This window comes from Elgaria multicarinata, chromosome 11 (assembly GCF_023053635.1).
Source record: "Elgaria multicarinata webbii isolate HBS135686 ecotype San Diego chromosome 11, rElgMul1.1.pri, whole genome shotgun sequence".
In the NCBI taxonomy this organism is placed as follows: Eukaryota; Metazoa; Chordata; class Lepidosauria; order Squamata; family Anguidae; genus Elgaria; species Elgaria multicarinata.
The window spans coordinates 41,416,438-41,444,264 of NC_086181.1; the positions used below are offsets into that span (position 1 = coordinate 41,416,438).

Sequence of the window (27,827 nt, forward strand, 5' to 3'; positions counted from 1 at the left end):
AGGCAGGCAGCATGCATTGTAGTGCCGCAAGGATGGCTTGAGCACTAACGCATAGCAAACCAACCCATAAGTGGGCGCAAAGTGAGGCAAAGATGGCTGGTTGTTTCTTTCTAAGCCAGCAGTTACGCCTTGAGGGGCACAGAGGAGGACGATTGGGAGCAAACCAGGCACCAGGCGGGCAGAGAGGCAGGCAGAGTAGGCGAGGAGTCAGTCCTGGCAGATGCCCCACCACAGCAGCACCCCGGGGGAGGCGGGCAGGCAGGCAGGCAGGCTGCGGGCATTTCTGGGGGCACAAGGAAGTGATGGCTGGTTTCTAAGCCAGCATTGCAGTTAGTCACGCATTGCAAACGCAAACCATCCCAGCGAGTCGGTCACCGAGGAGGACAGGCTAGCAGAGGGGCAGGCAGAGTGACATGTCATAGATCTAGTATTGGGGAGGAGTCAGTCCCGGCAGATGCCCCAACACAGTAGCACCCTGGGTGGGCATTGGAAAACGCCATCTTGTGGGTCAATACTTCCCCCACCCCATGTCCTGCAGGGTTGCCTGCCTAACCCTTGTGGGGATGGGAGATGGAGAGCTTAGAGTGGCAGTGCCAGCAGCAGCCTTCGGCTTTCCCCTGGAACCAGTCGCCTTGCCCGCCTCTTTCCCCAGCAAGATCGCCTGGTGCTGCCTATGAAGATGCATCTTCATGCTGCTGGTTCCATAATGCCCTGTCGATGAACCCCTGCTTAGGCTGAGTTTGCAGTGGCGACAGACAGCAAAGCGGGGATCCGCTCCCAACTCAAAGTGGTCCCACACGATGCTTGTCTTTCGTTTCTGTGGTGACACCACCAATTGCCCGCCTGAGCTCTCTGGTGTTGCCACAGAAACAGGGGTGTGGGATGAGACTGGGGAGAGAGCCTCGGCCTGCTGCTGCTCCTCCTCAGCCCCCACATCCTGGAGGCCCACCGCCTCCTCCTCCTCCCCCCCCTCCACTGTGCTGAGGACCTCGTCTAGGTCCATCAGCGGGCTCGTGGGCTGAAAGGAGAATGAAGGAGTTGGGGATACTCCTCCTCCTCTAATGGCACTGCTGCCACGTGCCTCTTGCAAACGGGCACTTTTCCCATTCCCACCCTCAAAAAGAGAACGCCGGGCACAAGTTGCAGAAGAGAGTGGCTCTGCCTGCTGCTTGTCCTGCTTCTGTTTTGGAGCAGTCAGCCAAGGAGTTGCCCGTTTGAGTTTCACAGGAGGAGAGGAAGCCCTGCTGGCAGACTGAGCCTTGCTGCTTTCAGCACGCCTGCTTTCTCTTTTCATGATGACTAACAAAATATTAATACTACTAATACTATGTATAAGGTACTACTAAGAATATGTATAAGAAGAATATAATATGTTTAAATGTAGGGAAATGGGACAAGAACAATAAAATATACTACTACTAATATGTATGAGAATATACTACTAAGAATATCTACAAGAATATAATAATATGTTTTAGAATATTACTAATAAATGTAGGGAAATGGGACAAGAAATGGGACAACCACTACTATAAGAAGAACAAAATATGAATACTACTACTAATATGTATGAGAATGTATACTAATAGACTACTAAGACTATGTCAAAGAATATAATAATAATATGTTTAAGAATAGGGAAATGGTGTGCGTATGCTTTCCCCAAAATGCTCAATCTGTGGCTGCCTGTTGAACTTGACAAAAGCAGCCCACTCCGTCGAAGTTACACAGAGAAGAAAAAGAGAATCCAATTTTTTTGGTATATTTGGTATATAGAAGATAGAAGGAAACACAATCAGGATTTAAGAGAGGGGAGGGGGAAAAAGAACCAACCACTACTATAAGAAGAACAAAATATGAATACTAATATAATATGTATGAGAATATATACTAATGGACTATGTGAAAGAATATAATAAAATATGTTTAAGAATATAAATGTAGGGAAATGGGACAAAAAGTGTGTGTATGCTTTCAAAAGAAAGCTTTCACAAAAGCAGAACAGTCAGGCTTTAATACAGGGAAGGGGGGGGGGGCAACCAACCCAACCACACACTCCAAAATTCAAAAATAAAGTTTATATTAAATCAAAGTAAGGGGAAAACACAGGGCAAACTAAGCTACAAGTCAGAAAGAAGCAAACAAACACACACACGCGCCAAACTAAACCTATATTAAATTAATCTATCTCCAAAGCAGGAGCACTAGCTAAGTAAGTGTTCCCTCCACGAACGCCAACCCACAAAGAGACACAAAACAGAAAGTTCTCAGGGTGGGTCTGCCTTAGTCCCCCCTCCAACGCTGGGATTGGAGGAGGATGCTTTCTGAGGAGATGAATTCTCATCAGGATTGGGAGTTGAATGTGCCTGTCATCGCTTCCAAAAAAATAATAATAATAAAAAAAAAAAACCCAAACCCCGATTTTTAAAAAAATATTGCACGTGAACCACAGCACGCAGAAAGTTGAGAGTGGTCTCAAAATGACCCCCATCCACGACTCTCTGTGCACAAGAATTTTCAGAACGATAGCTTAAACCCCCCCCCAGTTATCCCCGATTCTTTCCCTCAATGCAATCCTATGGGCGAAAAGCCGAAACGGAGCCCCGCGGTTGACCCTATTTTTAAAAAACTTCTAGCCCGCGACCCGTACGATGCAGAAAGTTGAGAGTGGTCTCAAAATGACCCCCATCCACGACTCTCTGTGCACAAGAATTTTCAGAACGATAGCTTAAACCCCCCCCCAGTTATCCCCGATTCTTTCCCTCAATGCAATCCTATGGGCGAAAAGCCGAAACGGAGCCCCGCGGTTGACCCTATTTTTAAAAAACTTCTAGCCCGCGACCCGTACGATGCAGAAAGTTGAGAGTGGTCTCAAAATGACCCCCATCCACGACTCTCTGTGCACAAGAATTTTCAGAACGATAGCTTAAACCCCCCCCCAGTTATCCCCGATTCTTTCCCTCAATGCAATCCTATGGGCGAAAAGCCGAAACGCAGTTTGAGCCCCGCGGTTGACCCGATTTTTAAAAAAATATTGCACGTGAACCACAGCACGCAGAGAGGTGAGAGTGGTCTCAAAATGACCCCCATCCACGACTCTCTGTGCACAAGAATTTCCAGAACGATAGCTTCAAAAACAACGTAGTTATGCGCGATTATTTGCCGCAATGCAATCCTATGGCGAAATGTTTTCAAGATGGCGACCGGAGCGCTCCGACTGAACTCGGAGCTCCGAAAAATGGTCGCTTCTCTTCGCCTTGCTTCTAGGGGGTCCGCGGTCCGCTCCTACTCCGCCTCTGGGTAAGGCGGAGCAGGCCAATCCGCTACTGCTTCTACGCTCCTAATCGGAGCGGAGCACATCCCTAGTTTTCATTTCCACCAATGGATTCTATGGTGCAACAACTGACCTAAAATTCCATAGGTTTCCTTTTTTTAAAGCTACAAAAACTCTGTGTTTGTTCTTCTGCAGTCTTCTGGAGAGTTGCCAGTTTCCCATGAGTTCTCCAAATAATAAATCCTTCCATCCACTTCCTATAAGCTTCCCTTTTGGACTGCAGATCATTTTTAAAAGGCTCCTGTGCAGCCACAATTATGCTCTGAGACTGTTCTCATTTTTTAAAGACATTGATATAGTTTAGAGTTGGGTTTCCAGTGAAGTTTCCCAAAATCATGTTTAATCCAATTAATGTAACCTGCCCAGATATCTCATTGCAACTCAGAACAACTGGCTGACCAGGCAACTAACATGTATCAGTCAAAACAAAAATGCTTTGCATGCAGGAAGTCCAAGGTTCAGTCCCAGGTGTCTCCAAGTAGTTCTAAGGCCATGGCTTGATGAGGGGATTGAACGGTGACAATCTCATGATTTTACGATTGCAAGATAATCACCCTCGTCTACATGCGATGCGCGACATCACAGCTGCCATTTTGAATTAATTTTTCTTAAAGGAACAGGAGGGCATGAGTGCTCCAGTGAAATTGTAACTTTTTTTTTAAAGAAACACCTTGCACTCACCCCCCCCCCAAAATTGCTGCCACACCCTCCCCTGCTGGGCACAGAGCTGCACAGTGTGACTCCATGCCCATTTCTGGTGCCACACTTACTCATGAGTAAGTGCAGCACCAGGTGGGATGGGTGCCCACACTTCCAAAGCTCTCAAGACCATGGGAAGAACTGGGTTTTCCCATGGTTTCTTTATCTCTGGGAAAACCCATGCCTGCCCACCCCTAACCCCAGCAGTCCCTGTGCCGCATATGGAAGCACAGGGTCTCAGCCATGACCCGCCCAGTCTATCAGGCTGGTGTAGACACAGCCGGTATCACACAGAGTATAGCAAAAGCTTCAAAGTACAGCAAAAGCTGTAAAGTTAATTTCAGATACATTGAATGTCTCACTTTTTCTTTATTTCAGTGATTGAACATTACACTGTTGTGAAGAACTCATTTGCCTTAATTGTGCGCTGTGAAATCAGACATGTGACCATGGTTATGTTCAGGTGGGCACCCCCCCCTTGGTGCTTGACATGTAGATTGGCATGCCCCCTTGGGGGTGGCCATGTTGTCCTCCTCTTTGGTTTCCAAAATATGGTCATCCTAATCAGGATTCAAGTTAGTCAATCAGGATTCTATATCCATCCGAACTCGGTCATCTGTACATTCCAACCATGTCCCTTGAGAGAACAGCGGAGTCCTGAGGACAACAATGTAGAGGCACCACTTCCTCCTCCACTCTTCTAGCAGCTGTGCTTTTATGTCTCAGCATTCATCACCGTGGACATGGGCTACACTGTGTTTTTCCCCAATACAAAATCCAGGAGCGTGGACAGCTGTTGTTGTATAATATCAGGAAGAATTCCCAGCAGGTGGCAATCATGTTCCATAGCATTGACAACAGAGGAAAATGGCTGACTACTGCAAACACCAATTAGGAGAGAAAACTGAGATGAAAATCTAATTCTACCACATGAAATAGCTGTCTTGGAACTCTTCTCTCAAAGGAAAAGCAAAGGGCAAAACTCTTATGTTCAGTTATGCATGGTTTGTAACAAGCTTGATTCATTCTGGTTACACTTCTTTTTCACACACACACCCCGAAGTGAAGTAGTCACACGGAGCTCCAGATTCAAGCATATATCTTTTTAATTGTTTTTTAAAAATTATTGTGAATATTAACAAACAAAACAGAAAATATATCATAAAACCAGAAAAAAAGAAACCCATTGATTGTGTATATAAAAATACCATCATTTCCATCATATAAAATGTAAAAAAAGGGGGGGGAGAGTTGGGCCTTTGCTAGAGCTACCTTAAAAAGCATGATGGAGGAGGGGAGAGCCCGTGTTGCAACTATCACAGGCTGTCGCGCTAGTCTATACATCAGGCATGACAAACTCACGAAGAGAGCCATCTCGCCTGCCATTTTTTAATTGTTTAAAGGGAGGATGCGCACGAATGCTCGTGCACCCAGGTAAGCTTTTTTTTTAAAAAAAAAAATTGTTTCCCCGCTCCCCCACCTTGCCCCCAATGGGCGGAGCCCTCCTGGGGAGGGCTGCGCCCCGTGCACGACTTCTCCCGGCTTCGCATGAGTAATTGCGCAGAGCCGGGAAAAGCCGCAGAACGGGCTACATGATTGCGGTCTTGGGCTCAGCCCGAGACTGTGCGAAAAAATGGGACAACCCTGAGGACTGTGGCTGGTGTGGCGCAACCTCCCGGGTCCTCAAACTGGCATGGGGTGGCTCTGTGCCCATGGTGGTGGGGTGGGCAGCAATTTTGCCATCCCTGGGGTGAAATACTTCATTTTGGGAAGGAACAAAACTAGATGGAAGTGGGACTCAGGCTTCATTCAATTTATTCAAATAGACTCCATAATAAAGCCATAAAATCATATCAGAGTCAAAAACTAAAGAGAGATGAAATAATAAAGTCCTGGATTTACTAGCCTGCAATGAAACTTTATCCAATTGACAACAAGCAAAGTGGGGAGGATCTTTGTAGACCAAAATAGAAATGTGGCCCTCTGTTAGACCGCAGTGTTTTATGGAAAGAGGTACCCAGCTGAGTTGGCCATTTATAATCTCTACCCTTCCTCCAATTATTCCTCATCCAAAAACAGACTACAAACATAATATCTGCCCTCTTCAGAACAGATCTGGTAGATAGTTGTGTGCACTATGTTCTGCATTCTTCTTTGACACATGATTGTTTATTTGTACGACAGCTAAAGTTTTTGTTTTGTTTTTTTTAAAAAATGCCTAATTTCCCTCGTTGTAAACTCTTTTCATCTTTACAAATAGGCCCTGCCACTTTCGGTCTGCAGTGATTCCTGCCATCCAGGTTATGAGAAGAAAAGGAGGGAAGGGGAGAATTTTTGCTGCTATGATTGTAATCTATGTCCAGCGGGGAAGAAGGCATATTTCATCTCGTCATGGGCTATATGGGACTTCTGGCCATCATTAGTTTCACTGTGGCTTTCTTGGCCAGGAATTTGCCTGACACTTTTAATGAAGCCAAATTTATCACTTTCAGTATGGTGATATTTTGCAGTGTTTGGCTGTCTTCTGTTCCAACCTACCTGAGCACCAAGGGGAAATACATGGTAGCTGTGGAGATCTTCTCTATCTTAGCTTCCAGTGCTGGTTTACGGGCTTGTATCTATTTTATTGTGCTCAGACCTGAACTGAACAAGAAGGGGCAGTTAATAAAGAGAAATAATTAAGGAATTGACATGTCCAGTTCAATATTTCAATTTTGAAGCATCTAATGCATTAAGGGTGTGGAGCTACTCTTATGGAATTCCAAATATGCCAATTCAGTCCCTTTTATTCAAAGCTATTTCCATGACCTGTATCTCAGTATTCAAACACACTACACATTATCTGGGAGACAGTGCAATAACTTTGATGTGTAAATTTGTGGCATTTTCAGTGGATATAAACTCCTGGGAGAAATGTGTGATCAATTTGTGGTGGTGGTTGTGGGAAGGTATGGATAGATGTGAACTCTTCGGATTAAAAGTTATATAACCAAACTCATCACATATCAGGTCCAAGTGCAATGGAAGGGCAAAATATTTGCTGTGGACACTGCTGGCAGCAGTCATCTCTCCAAGGGTTCATCTACACCGAGCAGGATATTCCACTATGAAAGTGGTATGAAAGTGATATATGGAAGGAAGGTGCCATACTACTGTTTATAGAATAATAGAATCATAGAATAGTAGAGTTGGAAGGGGCCTACAAGGCCATCGAGTCCAACCCCCTGCTCAATGCAGGAATCCACCCTAAAGCATACCTGACAGATGGTTGTCCAGCTGCCTCTTGAATGCCTCTAAGTGTGAGAGAGCGCACGACCTCCCTAGGTCACTGGTTCCTTTTGAGTCAAACACTTTGATGGTTGTGCGTCCATCAGAAGCTTGGAGGATGGCAACGAGGAAGAAGGCCTTCCCAGCAGTGGAATGGTCTCCTCACCGAGGCCCACCTGGCACCAACATTGCTATCATTTTGTCACTAGGATAAAACTTTTCTCTTTTCCCAGGCAATTAGCAAAAAGTAATAAGATTCATAGATCCTGGATCTGTTTTTATAATCATATAATTGTATAATTGTATGATTAGATATATGTTTCTGTGTATATTGCATGTTTTTGTGGTTTTAATTTTTGTAAATTTCTTTTAATTGTTTTTAATCTGCACAGAGAGCTTTGGCTATGGGACAGTATAGAAATGTAAATCATCATCATCATCATCATCATCATCATCATCATCATCATCACCATCAGGAACACTGTAGAGCAGCGGTTCTCAACCTGTGGGTCGGGACCCCTTTGGGGGTCGAATGACCCTTTCACGGGGGTCGCCTAAGACCATCGGAAAACACATATTTCCAATGGTCTTAGGAAACTGTATTGACTGAACTATGTCATGTATCATCTTTTGTATTATTAAAGCTATTGTTATGTATTATTTTTATTAGCAAACCATCCCATGACAATGGATCGTGTAGAGAAGAACGAAAATAATTTTATGGTTGGGGGTCACCACAACATGAGGAACTGTATTAAAGTGTCGCGGCATTAGGAAGGTTGAGAACCACTGCTGTAGAGTCTGCATCGGGCCTTGACAAGATAGCAGACAAACTCTGAAATTGTATTTCTTCTTGTGTTCTATGAATAAATATTTTTAAGGCACAAAAATGTAGTATCACCCTTAACTAATATGACTCCCAACAACTTCTTGAAGATGGCCCCAGGGTATTTCCACATGTAGAACTACATTATCAAGCTGATTACTTCATCTTATGGCCAGAAATTGCTAGTGATATTTCCTCACCCATCTGCTTCTAGTCCCACTAAGTAGCAAAGAAAACTTGTGGTTATGTCTGAAAGAAAAACCAAACAAGCAGCTTTGTCACTTAAGTTGTCACAAACAGCCTAGAAGTAATTATCTTCCCTGTCATTAACCAAATCACTGTAATTCTAAGGGGGGCGGGGAGGATCCCTGGATTTTCAGAAGACTAGAAAACAACAATGAAAGAAGTTGTAAAGTGGTTACATAAAGTCCTTCCAGCTGTGGCATTCTGGGCAATAGGCAGGCAGGGCTCTATGATGTTGATCTTTGACACATGTTGATTCAGGTCATGTTTGCCTAATTTCTCACTAGTGTATTGGCAGTCTCTGTTGGCTGTCTAAGGCATGGATTGGTAACCCTTCTGCTGTTAGGCAGAAGGCAGGTAAATCTGCCTTTCTGAAGTATTGTCAAATTCAGGTGACAATCAAGGTTGTCTCCATAACAAAGCAGGTGCTTCAGATGTATGCAGGGAGGTTTGCATCAAGAGCAAAGTTTTGCTGCCTAAATAATGATCTGGTGTTCCTTCTACTCCTTTTCTGGGTTTGTGAAGTAGATGCAATGAAATGCCTAACAACTGAACCTAACCCTGTTCCCCATGAGTCGTATCAGTCAGGGGACCTCATTATTGGTGGGATGGTATCTCAGATCATTCACCATTTCCCAGAATTTTCTTTCAAGGAACTTCCTTGGCAGTCGTTCTCTGACTTTACCATGTAAGGAATTCTCTGTCCTCTTTTTCTATTGTAAATACAAAAAGGCCGAAGGAGCATTGACCATCTCTCTCTGGGACAATTTATTTTCAATCTTACCCAGTTTACAGTATGTATAAGAGGCGATTTCACTGTATTGTGTGTGTGTGTGTTTATGTGTTTATGTTTGAGGGAATTGTGCTTTCACTCCTTGCACCATATTTGTGTAAGTGCAGCATTCATATAGGGCAATCGGGAGCAAGATAGGAATAATTTTGTGGAAGAAGTTGATGCAACAGAATAGTCTTACTGAAATTGCAAAACTTTGAGTGGGGTAAAGAAAAAGAAAAAAACATGATTGATAATGTTTGGGCTGTTGAGCTGAGAAATATGAATAAATAGATTAAATACAAAACAAAAATCAAACCAGAACACACACACACACACACACTTTCAGAGCATCAAATCCCTGTGGTAAAGTGTAGGTTGCCAACTACTCTATGTAGATAATGACCTTGCAATACAGTCAGGTCCTGGCAAGGACCAGCTCTATCACTAGGTAGAGTGTGGCAGCTATCTCAGGCGGCAGATGCTCAGAGGCAGGCATTTGCAGTGATGTGCAGAGACAATGCACATCAGAAATCTGAGATGGGCTTAAGGAAGACAGCTATAGCCACTTCACAGCCATAATGAACAAATAAAAGGGAATTATTACAGTTAGGCAAGCAGAACAGGCCAATACTGTAACAAAACAATTGTTGTGTTATTAAATTCTCCTATGAAAGACTGTTTATCTTTATTTCAGTACGATGACAAAGTTCTACCAGCACATCTTGTCATTGGCATTTGCTGTCAACGAGATCAACGAGATTCCCAAGATCTTACTGAATGCCACACTTGGATTCCACATCTATGACAGCTACAACAATGCACGGATGACCTATCGTACCACCCTGGATCTTCTCTTCAAATCTCATCGATTTGTCCCCAACTATGAATGTAATACCCACAAAAAAATAATCGCTGTCATTGGGGCACTGGCCTCCGTGACTTCATTCCGTATGGCACACATCTTAAGTCTCTACAAGATTCCACATGTAGGATGTCTTCATTTGCGGTTCTGGCACTTTCCATGATCTTGTCTGCAATACACTCTTTCTTTTATCTTTCCAGCATTGTTCTGTTGTTGTTGTTGTTGTTGTTACTTTTAACCTTTTAGAAAGAGAGAAACCGAAAGAACAAGACTTAACTTGTGTTGAATGAAAAACACATACCAAATGTGGAGAGGAAGCAAAGTTTCCCATATCAGAAATTGCATCGCCACATTTTAGTCATGAGAATCACCAACACTTGCAATAGCTACCAATTCATATCAGGATTTACAGTAGCAAAAATCACTTGCGTTAAAATGCGCATGACCTTATGCACACTCCTAAACCATTGCTACATTGATGGGACATTTGGTTCCAAAATGAAGACTATTAAACAGTTGTTAATAGATAGACAAATTATGGATCATAGTGATAGAACAACAACAACAACAAAAAGCATTATTTCCCCAAGCAAGCAGTAGCAGTTGGAACACCAGGTAGACAGGAGATAGGACAATATGCCCCCCTCCGCCATCAGCACAGATATTTTGAGTCTACATTTCAGGGTACAGAGCGCAGAGAACAGACGACCTATCGAACCTCCCTAGATCTTCTCTTCAAATCTCAGAAATTGCTTTTACACCAGTATGGGTGAAAAATGGTATTTAAATATGGAATGCATTCAAATAACATTTTAATCTTTTGACTGAACCTGTAGAATTTATAAATTTACCAGAGAGCTTCAGCTATGGGGCAGTATATAAATGTAATAAATAAATAAATAAATAAATAAATAAATGATAGATTAATGTTTCACTTATCTCCCAGTGTAGATGTTACATATACTGTATCTTTGTCAATTTATTAAACATAGATTTTTCTCTCTCAAATGCATTTGCTAATAGCACTCTCTCTCTTAATAAAACAAAAATCCAGCTCATGTATGGCTCATTTGCCACAGTGGAGAATGAGATGCTGCAGCTCCCTTCCTTTTACCGCATGGCCCCAAATGAAGCCCTTCAGTATCTGGGGATTATCAGCCTGCTTAAGCACTTTGGATGGACATGGGTTGGGCTCTTTGTGGTGGATGATGATCAAGGAGAACGTTTCTTACAAGCCCTGGAGCCATTGCTTTCCCAGAATGGAATCTGTTCAGACTTCACAGAACGAATCCCACCTCAACATCCAATTAGGACTCCAGATGTGATGAATGTCACAGTGTATAAAATGTATCTACTTAGCAATTATAGGAAATCCAGAATATTTGTCACCTATGGTGACACTAATACCATATTATTTATACGTTTTTTTATGAGTGGTATAGGAGGTACTTGGAATAAGGAAAACACATCTGTTGGAAAGGTGTGGATTATGACAGCTCAGATGGATTTTGCAACACTAAGCTTAAACCAGCAGGCGGATTTCCAACTGTTCCATGGTGCCATTTTCTTCTCCATTCATTCAAATGAATTTCTGGGGTTCCAGGAATTTCTTCAGACTCTAAAACATGATTGGAAACAGGCAGATGATTTTCTGATGGAGTTCTGGGAGCAAGCATTTGACTGTTCAGTTCCAGATACCAGGTTGCCATATAAAGTCGCTCAAACATGTACTGGGGAGGAGAGGCTGGAAACCCTCCATGGGCCTTTATTTGAAATGCAGATGACTGGCCACAGCTACAGTGTTTATAATGCGGTCCATGCTGTGGCACATGCTTTACATGTCAGGTACACATTGCGATCCAATCACAGAACAAGAATTGGTGGGGGGAAAGTTCACCTTCAAGATCTTCAGCCCTGGGAGGTAAATTCCTGGGAGGTAATGTCAGTATTTCCAGTGTAGACAGAATTTAACTTGCCCTTCCTCAAATCATTGATGGAATATATAACAGACAATATTCTTTTAGAAAGCTTTATGGCTTTGGCATATCTCTGCCCTTGAATCTTGCAAAAAATATTAAGATGTAACTTTTCATAACTCTCCCAATGAAAACACTTTTCGCACTCTGGAACCTTGTTAGATGAAACTGCATATAGCAATGAGTGGGATCTAAAATGCTTAGATATCCAGATCCAGTGAAATCAATGGGAACATGTTCAGTCATGTTCTACTTGCCCCATTGATTTCAGTGGTTGTACTTTCATAGAGAGCTGTGCACAGAACACCACCTTGCTTCAGAGGGTGATTCAGAGCTCCAGATTTGGCCCAATCTGCTCCAGACTGATTTGGACCCAAGCAAACCCACTTGGGACTCCAGATCCAAAGCAAGATTCAGAAATTGGAATGAAACATGTTCCCATTGACTGGCATTGGGAAATAGAAACAGCCATACCTTATTTTTAGAAAAATACAGGAAATCTGGATACCTGGGAGTCCCTAAGGAGGTAACTGAAGTCTTTCAAATTTCAGATAGGTAGGTTCTGTGTATTTTGTGCTATCCTAAGATAAATTTGCTTTTTTTAAGGAAAATCTGTGATGCTTCTACATAAGAACATAGAATTTGGCAACATGGCAGTCCTTATGTAGGTGAATTAACCTGGCACATTTTTAAAAAGTGGCTTTTGTGATATCTATGCATAAAGTTTCCTTATCTCATAAACTAAAACAAAAACGTAAAAAACAAAAACCTGCCAAGCTACGCAGGGAATTGGATATCCTAACCAGAAGGTGTTTAATGTCACAGTTAGGAGGATGTTGTCCTTTCCTTGGCTGAAATACACATTATCTGTCCTCCCTCCCCCCAAAAATTAAATAATACAAACAAAAACGCCTTTCTTTTTAGGTGAATTATTCCAGCCTGCTCATCAGTTTGACATATCTTTTCCTAATTTCTAAAAGGAAGGATAAAGTGAAACATTTTTTAATGCATATAGCCCAGCCTGATCATATTCTCTTTGTGGTCCTTTGATGTACACAAGGAGGGTGGGAAGTGTATTGTGAGAAGTACTTTGCCCCTGAATATATATTGAATTGTGTATACTGCTCTGGACACACAGTTTTCTTTCTCACAATAATGTGAAAGCTGCACTCACTCAGCACACAGGAGGAATTGCAGAAGTTCACCCCTATATCGGCACCTAGAGGTGTCACTTGCCAAGGCTCTGTTCCCCCATCCCAACTCTTCCTCTCTGCCTCCCTACTCTTCAGCAAATTGTTACATTTCCCACACAGGTTATCTGGGCTTCAGAATCACCTGAAGCACTCCAAAGTGCTGTGAAGCTATTCAGATCAATCTGACCCACTTTGGACTGCTTTGGAACAATCCTGGCCCACTTCAGATTCAGAATGAAGTGGTCCAAATTGCCCTGGTTCAGTTCAGAATTCAGATCCAGATTCCAAGCAGTGCACAGCCCTACTTACATGTGACAAAGGGCTCATCTACACCAAGCAGGATATTCCACAATGAAAGCATTATATAAAAGGCAGGAGCCACACTACTGCTTTATAGTGGTCCTGAAATGCACTGACAACTGTTGGGGGCCCATGACACATCTACACCAAGCAGGATATAATACTATGAAAGTGGTATGAAAACGGTATATGGCATGTGTCAATGGGCCCCAGCAGTTGTCAGTGCACTTCAATACTGCCATAAAGCAGTAGTGTGGCTCCTGCCTTTTATATACCACTTTCATACTGCTTTCATAGTGGAATATCCTGCTTGGTGTAGATGAGCCCTTATAAGTCCGGAACAAACCCCCTTCAGCAAGGGAAGTTGTTTTCTTTAATTTTTTCTATGTAAACACTTCCATGTGGTTTGATTCTTTCTTTCTTTCTTTCTTTCTTTCTTTCTTTCTTTCTTTCTTTCTTTCTTTCTTTCTTTCTTTCTTTCTACTAGCTCCACCCATTTCTTCAAGGCATTTCATTTAACAACTCAGCCGGAGAAAGAATCTCTTTGAATGCTAACAGGGAAATGGAAGGTGGATTTGATATAATGAACTTGGTTACATTTCCAAATAAGTCCTATCTTAAAGTGAAAGTTGGACAGGTAGATCCCAAAACACTTGAAGGAATAGTAGATCCCAAAGCACTTGAAGGAATAGCATTCATCATTAATGAGGACATGCTTATTTGGCATAGGAACTTTAATCAGGTGTGTGTTATATCATACTGAATATTCTTTGTTGGCGATACCATTATGACAATGGGTGAATTCAGAAACAGAAGAAGAAATATATGTTCTGCATAAATTGACCCTCTGGTGGGTAATTAATAGAGTTAGAATGTAAGCCTATTAGAATGTAAGCCTATGCGGCAGGGTCTTGCTATTTACTGTTTTACTCTGTACAGCACCATGTACATTGATGGTGCTATATAAAATAATAATAATAATAATAATAATAATAATAATAATAATAATAATAATAATAATAATAATGTGCACTGGGGCCTGTTTGCTTCAAGTCAGTACTGAACACAAGTTAAATTTGGAAATCAGACATACTTGCCATTGACTATCATGGGAAATACAATAACAGATACAAGGGTCCCTTTTTTAACTTTTAGGCAACAGTGGATGATGCTGGCAAATGTAGTGACCAAAGTGTGGGGAAAAACCGGGCTAAAAGCCGTTCTGGCTATCCTGGGGAAATGGAGGGATCTTCCCTCCCTGCCCAACAGGATTCCCTGTGTGTCATATGGACATACAGGGATGATCTTTGGGTGATCCCCAAGATACGGCATGGTCTGGACATGCCCTATGTCTTTGGTAGGAATTTGGAGAGTTATTTTATTTAAAGGAAAATATTGTGATGTACAGGGAGGTCAGAATGACCCCCTTTCTCCCTTCCTATAGCAGCTAGGATTTGGGGGGGGGAAACTTACAACTTTCTCAAAATACAGAACTTTCTCAAAATGAACAACTTTATTTAAATGCCAAACTTTTAAAGCACCCAGACTCTAGTCGAGGGGGGGAATTTGCATAAGTTTGGGCTTGTTGGTTTTTTGCACAACTTCCATGTTTGATTGCAGTTTGTTTTGCACAATTTCCCCATTCTTGCAAAATAAACAGTGAGTAAAAATTGGGAAAAGTCGAGCCATGAGGGTCTTGGCAAGCTTGATGGTCCCATTCCTAGATGAAAATGACCTGATTCTTCTTGGGCTTCAGGATTCTTCCAGGACTGATGCACATCCCTAGTGATTAGGCTATAGCCAGATATCACACTCAAAAACTAAAGATAGTTGAAACACGAGAGTCCTGAGTTTCTGAATGGACCACAATAGGATTGTGGACTCCCACAGGGCCATCCTTGCATTTCTGGAATGAGGGGCTCAGCTGAGTAGGTAATTTCTTTTTCCCGACCCCCAAATATGCCTCAGTCAACTGACGGACTGCAAACATATTGTCAAAACAAGGCTTCAAGAATATTCACATACAGTGTTGCCTCACAGAGGCCACACAGAGTAAACATTCCATAACATCAAGGGTTGTATACAAGGCATGTCTTCACCCCACTGATTATAAACATGTATGATGCCTTAATTAAGTTTTAGTTGAATTGAGAGAAACTTCAGGGGGGGGGTATTTATAGGCAAAACTGGATTGTGGACCATCATGGGGTCATCCTAGTTTTTGTAAGATGAGACATTTAGCTAAATGGGACATTTCATTTGTTCAGGCACCACATGTTCCTTAGCCACAGTCTATATATATATATATATATATATATATATATATATATATATATATATTCAATGTCCAGGAAGATTCTGGTTGATGGTTACATTCACTTTGATCTTCACTCTTCCAGGCCAAGTGAGCACAGGATTATTTGTACAGCAGTGATAGATAGATAGATAGATAGATAGATAGATAGATAGATAGATAGAATACTTTGATCCTAATCACTGTTCATCTTTATATACAGGTTCTGCCAACTTCTGTTTGTACAGATTCCTGCCAGCCTGGAAATTGGAAGAGAAAGGTGGAAGGGCAGAAGTTTTGTTGCTATGATTGTATTCCATGTCCAAAAGGGAAGATTTCAAACCAAACCGGTATGTAATGTGATGCACCATATATAGAAGCAACAAATGCCTTAGCTAGACCTAAGGATTATCCCAGGCAAATGGAGGGGTCATCCCTGCCTGCTCCCTGGATCCCCTGTCATTTGGATGCACAGGGATGATCCCGGGATAATCCCGGCATATAGGCCTGGTCTAGCAATGGCCTAAAATTAATACCATAATACCATGTTAGATGAGGGAACTCCCGTCATGTGCATGTGCTATAACCACTTTGATAAAGAAACATTGTTTTGTATCATCTTGACCATTTAAAAGCATTGCCAAACCTGATAGGGAATTGTATCTCAGTAATTATTCAACCTCTGGAACCATATGGGGGTATATAGGACTGAGAAGATCAGAAAAGAAGATTCAAGAGGGAAATTAAATGGAGGGACAGACTTGGGATCATCCCTCTTGTATACCAAATAATCTGTGGACAAGACAAACTCCAAATCTGAAACAATGAAATTGTTGTCTGCAGAAGAACTGACAAAATCATTCTTGTTACTTGTGGAAATGCATTCTGGTTCAAATATAACTCAACTTTGAGATGACTCCTCTTTCTTTTTTTAGACACTGATGACTGTTCTGAATGCTCAAAAGATCTGTACCCAAATAAGGACCGAAATGAATGCATCCCAAAAGTCATCAGCTTTCTGTCCTATGAAGACCCCTTAGGGAAAAATTTAGCTTCTGTTGCTGTTTCTTTTTCCTTGATCACAGTCTTGGTGCTGCAAACCTTTATTAAGCACAGAGATACCCCAATAGTCAAAGCCAACAATCGGGGCCTCACCTACACTCTCCTCATATCTCTCCTGCTCTGCTTCCTCTCTTCCTTCCTATTCATTGGCCAACCTGGGAAACTGAACTGCTTTCTCCAACAACCAGCGTTCGGTTTGATCTTCTCCGTAGCTGTTTCTAGTGTGTTGGCCAAAACCATTACTGTAGTTGTAGCTTTCATGGCCACTAAGCCAGGTTCTAATATGAGAAAGTGGGTGGGAAAAAGACTGGCCACCTCCATTGTCCTGTCTTGCTCCCTCGTTCAAGCTGCCATTTGTGTTGCATGGCTCACAACCTCTCCCCCATTCCCAGATTTAGACATGCATTCAGTCCCTGAAGAAATCACTGTGCAATGTCATGTAGACTCTGCCATCATGTTTTATCTGGTCCTGGGCTACATGGCACTTCTGTCCATCATCAGCTTCTCTGTGGCTTTCTTAGCCAGGAATTTGCCAGATACCTTTAATGAATCCAAGTTTATCACCTTCAGTATGCTGATGTTCTGCAGTGTTTGGTTGACTTTTGTTCCAGCCTACCTGAGCACCAAGGGGAAATATATGGTAGCAGTGGAGATCTTCTCCATCTTAGCTTCCAGTGCTGCGTTGTTAGGCTGTATCTTTTTCCCAAAATGTTACATTCTTCTCTTCAAGCCTGACATGAACAACAGGCAGCTGATAATGGGGAGGAAGAATTGAGAGCATTAATCGTTGCAGTTCAATGTATTTCTTCTGTGTTGTCTGATGCCTTGAGGCAGTGGGACTAACTGAGATATCAACTATCCCAGTCCAACTCATCTTGCAGTACTCACATATCAACTCTGTCATATCAGAGTGCTCAGAAATGGGACATTAAGATGTTTCCCATTAGCCTGGCTTGGAACAGCTCTTGTTTCATTCCTCCTTCCCCAGGACTGGTTAATTCAGCAGCTGTTTTCGAGGAGACCCAGCTTGGACCAATAGCTGTTTCAGCTTGGACTGAATCATTTTGATTCTTCCTATCACAGAACTATGTCTTCCTTGGCCATTCCAGATGGTCACTAAAAGATCAACGACTTAACTTTATATTCCTTCTTCTGCTTTCTCCGTTTTGTATTTTATCTATTATCATATCATTATATTTTGTATCAAATGTATTTGCTGGTGCAGATATGTGTATATTTTTCCAGTTGTTTTTTTTTTATAAGAATTTATAAAAATGCACAAATTTCTTGATATTGGAACAAGCTTTTGTTTTTGTGTGTGTTTCCCTGCCCCCCCCCAAAAAAATATCCAATCAAAATAGAAGAGAAATCAAAGGTAATGAATTCACCCATCCCTATTTCAGGAAACAGTACAATGTCTCTTTAAAATGTGTTTTCATGCTGTTGATACCTATGACAACTTGTTGAGACTGGTATAGTGCTGGATGGTATAGAGAGGGCGAAAAACAGCTCTAGAGAGAGAGGGAGAGATGTACTACAGAGATATGTCTTTTAAAAATATTGGAAACATTCATAATATGGTCAGTTTCATTGGTCTGGTTCAGACAACAAGCTAGACTATGCTGCTTAACCACAGAATGGTTATTTGAATGCATGTTGTGGTTAAGCAGCATGGTTTAGCGTGTTGTCTCAGTGGGGGCATTATTTCCTTCTTGCCTGTCCTAATATTGTCCTCCAGAAGTCTAAGAATTCCAATTATTCCTTCTCCTTACATAATTATACAGCCCTCACATGCCAAATCTCAACCACTTTATCACTTCAACTCTTCATATTCATATTAGATTCTGCATCTGCAATACTTATACATTCAAGTCTCTTGCATAACTGTACAGCTGTATTGGAGTTCCTGTATAAATTGCAGTGACCCTGCTATACACAGTGATGGAAATTCTAGTATAGGATTACCGCCACTCATTATATGATTTTTTTTTAAAGACTTTGACTTCTTTATAGCAGGGATGTTGTTGCTCAATGGAGACTCCGGTAATCCTTCTTCAGTAAAATCTTAAATAAAAGGAAAATTCACAATAGATTGTGGAAAAGCAGAAAGTATCAGTTTACAGAGCATGACCCCATCTTTCAGGGCTGCCAATGATGACAGACAGACAGACAGACAGACACACAAACACACACGCACACACACACACACGCACACAGGTTAATCCGCTTTGGGCATTTATGGAGGGAGCTTTTGTCCTTTACTTTTCTGATGCAGAGCCCTACTGTACTGGTAAAAGTTCCTACTCCAGCCTTCTTCAACCTCATGCCCTTCAGATCTATTGGGCAGCCCTCCTCCCCCTGCACTGGAAGCCCAGCCAGAGAGAGATGGGGGAGGGAGGGGGGATCTACACTACTGCTTTTAAAGTGCTTTAAAACGCTTTAAAGGGCTTTAAAAATGTTTTGAAACCTGTATATGCAGTGTGTCCTGGGCCCCAACAGTTGTCAAAACTGTTATAAAGTGCTTTAAAGCAGTGGTGTAGATCCCCCCAGGGAGAGAGAAAAACATAATATTTGAAATTTCTGGTATCTGAATTTCCTCTGATTGGATAAACTGGTTTGTGTAAATTGGCAGGGGTGGGAACTTAATTTGGGTGGGTTTCCAGATGACATCTCATTCAGCCCTCCATAGGCTATATGACTTTCCAAAGAGCACAATTAGGAGATGTAATAGCATGAAGTAGAATCCCCATTGTAATGTGTGATGACATCAACTAAATTGTCATATAGAGTATGTAGGAAGTGACAGAACAGCTTTTAGTTTGCTCCTATAGGGAAGCCAGAGAACTCTCCCTCTAGGAAGAATAGTGGCAAGATCAGTTGCCAGGGCAGTGAGCCTCCTGAAGTCAAGCATAGGCTGTAGGTGGATGCAGGGGGGGGGGGTGCATCCAGAGAGAAGCTTCAGCATTGGAAAAGGGGGGTTGCCTATGTTACTGTAGTTGCTTCTTCTCCTCTATTGGGTATGCGAAGTAGATACAATGCATTGCCTCATAATTGATCCTGAACCATTTCCGTATGAGTCCTATCAATCAGGGCACTGTTGCGGTGATCGGTAATTCCTGAGATACATCAGCCGCCAGTCTGTGGCCCAGATGGCAGTGATAAGGGTTACCTTTGAGGCCAGCCTTCCTCACCAACTCGGAGTCCCGAGGTGCGGTTGACATGGAAGGCCTCCCTACCCCAAAAGGGGAAGCCTGGGAGATGGGCAACATTGAGGCGGCACTCTCAGGCCGTGAATGTCTCGATCGATAAAACCACGGCATTAGACCGGATGAGAGAAGATGCCCGCTTAGGTTTTCCCTTTCTGCGGATCTGTTAATAAATGTTGCCCTGTTTAAATCCCAATCTTGTGTTCGTCTCATTATTTCCCACATTCCACATTCCCACAATATACTTTGAATCCAGCTATTATTATTTTTTTAAATGGAGTTGCAGTGTGGGCTTCATTTCACCAGGAAAAGTTACATCAAGCTGATGACTTCATTTGATGGCCAGAAATAACTTCTGCTGGTTCCTCATGACTGATACATTAAACCCATCTGTTTTTTTGTCCCACTAATGAGCAAATAAAACTTTTCTCAGAATTGAAAAACAAGTTTGTGAACCATGTTGCCACTCAGAGAAAAGAAATGATTATCTTCCCTGTTATTATCGAAACTACTGTAATTTGTTTTCCCCAGGTCCAATGGATTTTAGGAGGCTGAAAACAGTCAAGAAACATGTTACAAATAGCCCTCCACATGTGCCATTGAGGGCAAGAGGCAGGCAGGGCTCTATCACTTTGATCTCCAACAGCTGCTCTTCCTTCCCTTTTCTAGGACAGACTTCTAATCTCTGTTGGCATTTGTAACCATCATGCTGCTATAGAGAAGGCAGAGAAGTACATTGACAGAATTAGGTGCCAGCAAAGGTAGCCTCCTGAATCAAAGCATAGACTGTAGATGGATGCAGGAAGGTTTGCATTCAGAGAGAAGGCTTGCCATAAAAATAGTGGAGTCTCGGTTTTACTGTTGCTGCTGCTGCTTCTCCAGTGGGTGTGCAAAGCTGATACAATGAATTGCTTCACAATTGATCCTGCCCCTATTGCATTTGAGTCATATCAGTCAGGGGACTTCATTATTGGTGGGATGATTTCTCACATCATTTCCTATGACCCAGATTTTACTTTTACAGAATGTCCTTGGCAGGAGTTCTCTAATATTAGAACGTAAGAATTGCTGCTGCTGCTTTCACTTCCACTTCCACTTCCTCCTCCTCCTCCTCCTCCTCCTCCTCCTCCTCCCCCTCCTCCTCCTCCTCTCCTCCTCCTCCTCCCCCTCCTCCTCCTCCTCTTCTTCTTCTCCTCCTCCTCCTCCTCCTCCTCCTCCTCCTCCTCCTCCTCCTCCTCCTTTCTGTTTCATTTGAATTTGGCTGGATCATAAACCTCAACTAAAGTAAATATGAAATAGACTTTTTTATTTCAAGCATTAACACTTGAATGCATTATACCATGCTTGTACTTTGACTTTCTAAAATGAAATAACTCTTCGTTATGTGTGTAAATCAAACAATTAGAGGGGGGAAAGTCAAGTTTGATCAGGTTAAGACTGACAAACAAGAAAACATGTCTAAATAGATCTGAAAATAAATCAACCAGCAGCCAAAAATTGCATAAAAATGCATTAGTGTAGAAGTCAGTATAAGATGATGGCCTTGGATTGGTTGAAGTTCTGAAAATCACTCCCGTTAATAATGAACAGAAATGGATGCTTGCAGAAATGGAGCCAAAGTGAATCTACTAAGAAACAGGAGGGAGATGATGGCATACTTGGATCAACCCTAATGTTTGCAGAAGTATAAAAAATCTAAAACAAAACACATTATAAAGGGGATACACACACCAAGGCCCAGTGAGGGATATGAATGTTCACTTGCCACAGAATGGGCCTGTTCAACAACACACAAAGCCATGGCAAGGGTACTATCCCTTTTGCAGAAAATTGTTAATGAGCATGTATAAACCACCATGTGGCCACCATGGTTAGGAATAGTTCAGACAGCACTTAAAGTCACGATACACACGACATGCTAAGCCTTAAAGTTGAGCTCAAAATGCTTAACCGCTCTGGCTTAGCATGTCATCTTAACAGGGTCAATGATAAGAATCGGCTGGTGATCACTTGATAACAGTGTCCTACTTCAGATTCTTATAGCTTACAATATCATGGATGAGGCTCTCTGGCTGCCTAGATCTCTGAAAAGCAGCTGACAGACTGGGAGGTGAGGATATATTGAATTGGAGATCCAATGTCTTTGTCTAAATGATGAATCTTACTGCCAAAGAATATAATGTTCTAGCTGGGAGCAGTTTTACAGCGGACCATAGTTGTTGCTGTTGATTATTATTATTATTCTTGTTGTTGTTTCTGTTGCTGCTGTTGCTGCATATCCGTGTTGTGAAAACATAAGAGAATTTATGGGGACACACTTGTAGAGACTATGGCCTTCACTAGACCAAGAGGTCTAGCGGGACAGAGGGGTGAAGATCTCATGATTTTTCTATCGCGAGATCTCCCCTTAAATTCACATGCAACACCGTCAGATGGAGAGGCATCGCATCCACCATTTTTATTTTTTTTGTTAAACGGGAAGATGTGCATGAACACTCGTGCACAAAAGGTAAGTGATTGTCATTTATAGCCCTACTGCTCCTGTATTGGGAGCAGGTGATGCAGGTAATCAATCAGAAACAAATTCAGCCTCAGAAGATGCCAAACCAGACAAAAAGCAGTTAGAGCCAGTAGAAGAGGAAGTTCACATGGGAGAAGCTTCAGCTGAGAATCTGCCCTCTCCAGAATCTATCTCTTCAAGGCCAAATTCTATGCTTTCAGTAGACAGAGAGTCAACTTCCAGGAATGAGCATTCAGAAACCTTACTTGATGCTAAGAATCACCAGAAACTAAAACATTCAGTGAAATTAGCAGCAAAGAGACAGTCGGACAGATTGCATGAAAAATCGTCCACACATCAACCACCTTGAAGTTACAGACATTTGAAAAGCCTTTTCTTTTCTTTGAACTGACAATTGTCTTGCTTCGTTTACATAGTTTTTACCTTAAAAAAAGTTTCACTTAAAGTGCCTAGTTTATGTTACAGAAGTGTTTATTGCTTGCAAGAAAGTTTTATAAATTGCCTAGCACTTTGCCTCATTAGTCTCCCAGAGAAAGTTGGAGCAGCTACAGTACACGACAGTGATTTTTTTAAAAAATAATTGCTTTCCCCACTCTCCCAAACCCACCCCTGATGGGCACAGAGCTCCTCAGGATCTCTGTGCCCTGTATGCGGGTCCCTGCTCTTTGCAAGGAACCATGCAGAGCTGGGACAAACTGCGGCACCCGGCCACACGTTCCATGGTTTCGTGCTCAGCCCGAGACCGAGGAAAAACCAGGCCTAAAAGGGGAGGGCAAGATCCCGGGGCAAGGAAGGGATCATCCCTCCCTGATCCTGGGATTCTCTGTGTTTCATGTGGATGCACAGGGACGATCCCGGGGATCACTCTTGGATTTCACACCATCTAGCTATGGCCTATGACTCACTAAAGGCTCCACATATCGTTATCTGGATTAGAAATAAAACGCCTCCTAGGCATTGAGGTTGTAGAACATATTGCTTACTAAGCTTCTCCTTGATTCAGCCATTATTCTCTTTTCAGCTGTGTACACAAATCCAGAACTTTTTCTTACCAGGTTAAATTCTTCACTTTCCAATTCTTGTATAACTCTATACTTCCTCCTATTTACATAGCATTGCATCAAATTAGATTTTCTACACTCCTTTCCCATAATCTTACAGTTTTTCTCATACTCCTTTCTTAACTGAAAATTATGTCTTAACTTGATCTCTTAATTTAACTTGCTCTCTTAAATGATTACTGGAACGGCATCAGAACTCTGTGGCACAACTTTGGTTCCCAACTGCAATATAATGAGGAGGAGGATGTAAAAAATCCCTGCCTGCTGGTGACGGCTGGTCCTAGCATTAGGCAGAATGTGACAGCTGCCTCAGGTACCAGATGCTGGGAGGCAGGGAGATGCAGGGAAGTGTTCAGTCAATGCATGTGAAACCAGAGTGCTATATATCATATCAGAATAACAAATGAACTGGCATTCTGCGCCACCTGAAGTTTCTGAACACTTTTTGGAAGCAGCACCAGGTAGCACCCATTACAGTAGTCCAAACAGGATCTAACTAACACATGTGCGACCATGGCCAAAACAGACATCTCTAAGAATGGGCACAGTTGGTGCCTTATTCTCAGCATTGTGGTTTATTTGCAATGTGGTTTCATATTTTGCCATAGTTTAGAATTCTCCTGTTTTGTATGTTGTAGAATTCTCCAATGAAAGGCTGTTTATCTTTATTTGCAGGGTGGTGACAAAGTTCTACCAGCACATCTTGGCCTTGGATTTTGCTGTCAATGAGATCAATAATAATCCCGATATCTTACTGAATGTCACACTTGGATTCCACATCTATGACAGCTACAACGATGCTCAGATGACCTATCACACCACCATGGATCTTCTCTTCAAATCCCACAGATTTGTACCCAACTATGAATGTGATGCCAACAAAAAATTAATAGCCATCATTGGGGCACTTGCCTTTGATGCCTCACTACACATGGCAAAACTATTAAATATCTACAAGATTCCACAGGTAGGGTATTTGCAATCAATATCTCTACTGGTTAGCAATGGGAGCAGTTGTGGTAGCAAATGGGAAAGGGATAGAACTCAGAAGGACAATTGTCCCTTACCACTGCCACTTTGCTGCCACTACAATTCAGAGGATCAGAGTCAGGAATCTACAAATCCATTGATAAAGCTATCTTTATCTGCTGCAAAGGGATGTTTTTACAAACTCATGGTCCAAAGGCTTCATGGTCAAACTGTGCTTACTAGATTTATCTATGGATTTTCTCTATACACGAGATTACCCTGTGGCACAATCTATTGTAGAACAATGGATTAAGGACATTGATCTTCAATATGCTCTGTCAAAAGCACATAGATCCTGCTCTCGATTACACTTGGGTCTAAATTTTGAATTTCCTAGATATGCCAGATATTTGGACTATTTGACCATCCCCAAGTACCACCATATTTTTTTTCAAGGGCAACATTTAACTGCCTCCCTTTTTATGTCACTTTTTAAATCTATCCTTTGGATGTTTTGGTGTTGATTTTGCTCGCCTGCGACCGTAATAAATTCTTAAATAAGTAAGTAAGAATATTAGTAGGGTGCTTCCAAGGCACACCACATGAGGATCGCTTGTGTGGCTGAGGTGATGAAGCAATTGAATCATTAGGACATTTTTTTTAATGCAGCCTCCACAGGGAGGAACGAAATAGACTTCTGGACCTTATCATGAGGAAATGCCCTGGAAGTACTTCCTCACAGGAATGAACAAACCAGCAACAGAGGCAATGGCTAGGTTCCTTTTCTCTGTACAAAGGACTCGTAAGTTGATTTAATATATTTTTTTAAAGGAGGCAGGAAAAAACTTTTTTGTTCTGGCTGTGCCAAGGACTTTTAATAATTGTCATTTTAAATGTTTACATGTTTTAATACTGGAACTTATTCAATTTATTTTTAATTTCTGTATATTTGTATTTATAGGTCTTAAATGTATATGTTTAAAATATCGTAATCCTGCCTTGAGGCCCAGCATTAGGCAAAAGGTGGGATATAAATAAATACAATGATGATGATGATGATGATGATGATGATGATGAAAATCTACAATCTCATTTTTAGTATGTTGTATGGGTGAAAATCTGCTAAAATTAAATGAATAACACTTCTTCTTTTTCATAAGGGACCTAATACTTTGTATAGATTCATCATTCTCATTTAACTTATCTCCAAGTCTGAATGCTACATAAAGAATATCTGATGACTTATTGAATTCAGCATTTTGCTCACATTCTAGCATAGTAGTGTCATAGATGATGATGATGATGATGATGATGATGACGATTACTCTATTTTCAGCTCACATATGGCTCATATGCCCTTGCAGAGAGTGAATTGTTGCAGATGCCTTCTTTTTACCGCATGGTCCCAAGTGAAGTCCACCAGTATATGGGAATTATCAGCTTGTTTAATTATTTTGGATGGACATGGGTTGGGCTCTTTGTGGCAGATGATGATCAAGGAGAACGTTTCTTGCAAACTCTGGAGCCGTTTCTTTCCCTGAATGGAATCTGTTCTGATTTCACAGAGCGAATCCCGGGCCGAGGAAGTATTAACACTAAACCAACTATACCATATTTTATAGCCCATAATTATTATAGACTTATCAATTTTGGGAAATCTAAAATATTTGTCATCTATGGTGAAATATTTACTTTTGTGTATATTTGGTATCTTCTATATGGTGTAGGAATTCCTGAACACAAGGAAAATACATTTGTTGGAAAGGTATGGATTATAACAGCCCAGATTGATTTTATACTAGCAGATGTAAGCCGGGATTCCAATTTGCAAGTGTTCCAAGGTGCCATTTACTTCAAGATTCACTCAAATGAACTCATTGGGTTTGTGAAGTTTCTTCAGATGCTAAAACCTGATTGGTCAATAGCAGATGACTTTTTGGAGCTGTTCTGGGAAAAAGCATTTGACTGTTTCCCCCCAGATCCCCTGGTACCTTACAAGGTCTCTGGAAGATGCACTGGGGAGGAGAGGCTGGAGAACCTCCCTGCGCATGCTTTTGAAATGCACATGACTGGCCACAGTTACAGTATTTATAATGCAGTCTATGCTGTAGCACATGCTTTACATGCCCTTTGCTCATCTAGGGCCAACCACAGAGGAATGGTGGGTGCCAAAAATGGTGGACTTCAAGATCTGCAACCTTGGCAGGTAACACTTCCAGAATGAAATGCCATTCTTTCCATGAATAGGTTTGTACAACATTAGACAGTGGCCATGTCTACACCAGCGAGTTATCCTGGGGTCGGCTCAAGATCATCTCTGTGCATCCAAATGACGCACAGGGGATCCCAGGGCCAACCAGGGATGAACTCTCAGTTTTCCCAGGATAACTGATACTGGGTTTTCCCCCTTTTTTCCCATGGTCTCAGGACCACCCCAAGGTCTGCGGGTGGTGTGGCACTCACTCTTGGGCTCGTCCCTTCTTTTTGGGGGCACCAAAAATGCACTGAGCTCTATGGGGGGAGTCCATGCCTATTGGGGGTGAGAGGAGGGAGCATTTCCACTATCCCTAGGATGGCTTTTGCCAGTTTTTAGTTCAAGTTTGCAGGGTTGTTGTTATTGTTGTTGTGTTGTTGTTATTTTAAAAAAAATACTTTTAGTGCAGGATTGCACCGGTACAATTGCACAATCTCTCTTTAAAAATAAATCAACGCCATGCTGAAATGTCCCTCTTCAGCTCCGGGACACCACACTGGTGTTTGGACTCTGGGGAATGATCCCGGAAGATGGGAAGCCCCAGATCCGGAAGGCCAGCAGTTATAGACTTGGCCAACATCTACCTTTAATTTTCCCAAATAATTGGTGAATGGGGTTGCATATATTATCCGTTCTGTGTTCACAATTCTCTGGCCTTACAGCTTACATTTTTAATATAGATAGATAGATAGATAGATAGATAGATAGATAGTTTTTTTAACCATGTGTAACTGAAAACCATTTTTTCAGACTGGATTCTTGTTTGACAAAACTGCATAAACCAGTGAGTGGAATTCAGCCCTAGTTATGCTTGGTGAAAACACGATATTTTTTCATGTCCTACTGGGAGCGTACATCTCCCCTGTTGAAACAGCTCTACTGGCTTCCAGTTTGTTTCCGGCACAATTCAAAGTGCTGGTTATGACCTAAAAAGCCCTAGATGGCTCTGGTTCAGGTTATCTGAAAGATCGTATTCTCCTTTATGA

At 41.9% G+C, this 27,827-nt stretch overlaps 1 protein-coding gene across 1 annotated transcript; it reads left to right on the top strand.

The window, feature by feature from the left end:
- Positions 1-9,842: 9,842 nt before the first annotated feature.
- On the top strand, positions 9,843-17,605 carry LOC134405898 (vomeronasal type-2 receptor 26-like). Its single transcript, XM_063137148.1, has 4 exons — positions 9,843-10,130; positions 13,963-14,112; positions 15,992-16,118; positions 16,704-17,605. Exons 1-4 carry the CDS (start codon positions 9,843-9,845, stop codon positions 17,603-17,605), a joined length of 1,467 nt encoding a protein of 488 aa, XP_062993218.1.
- Positions 17,606-27,827: the final 10,222 nt, after the last annotated feature.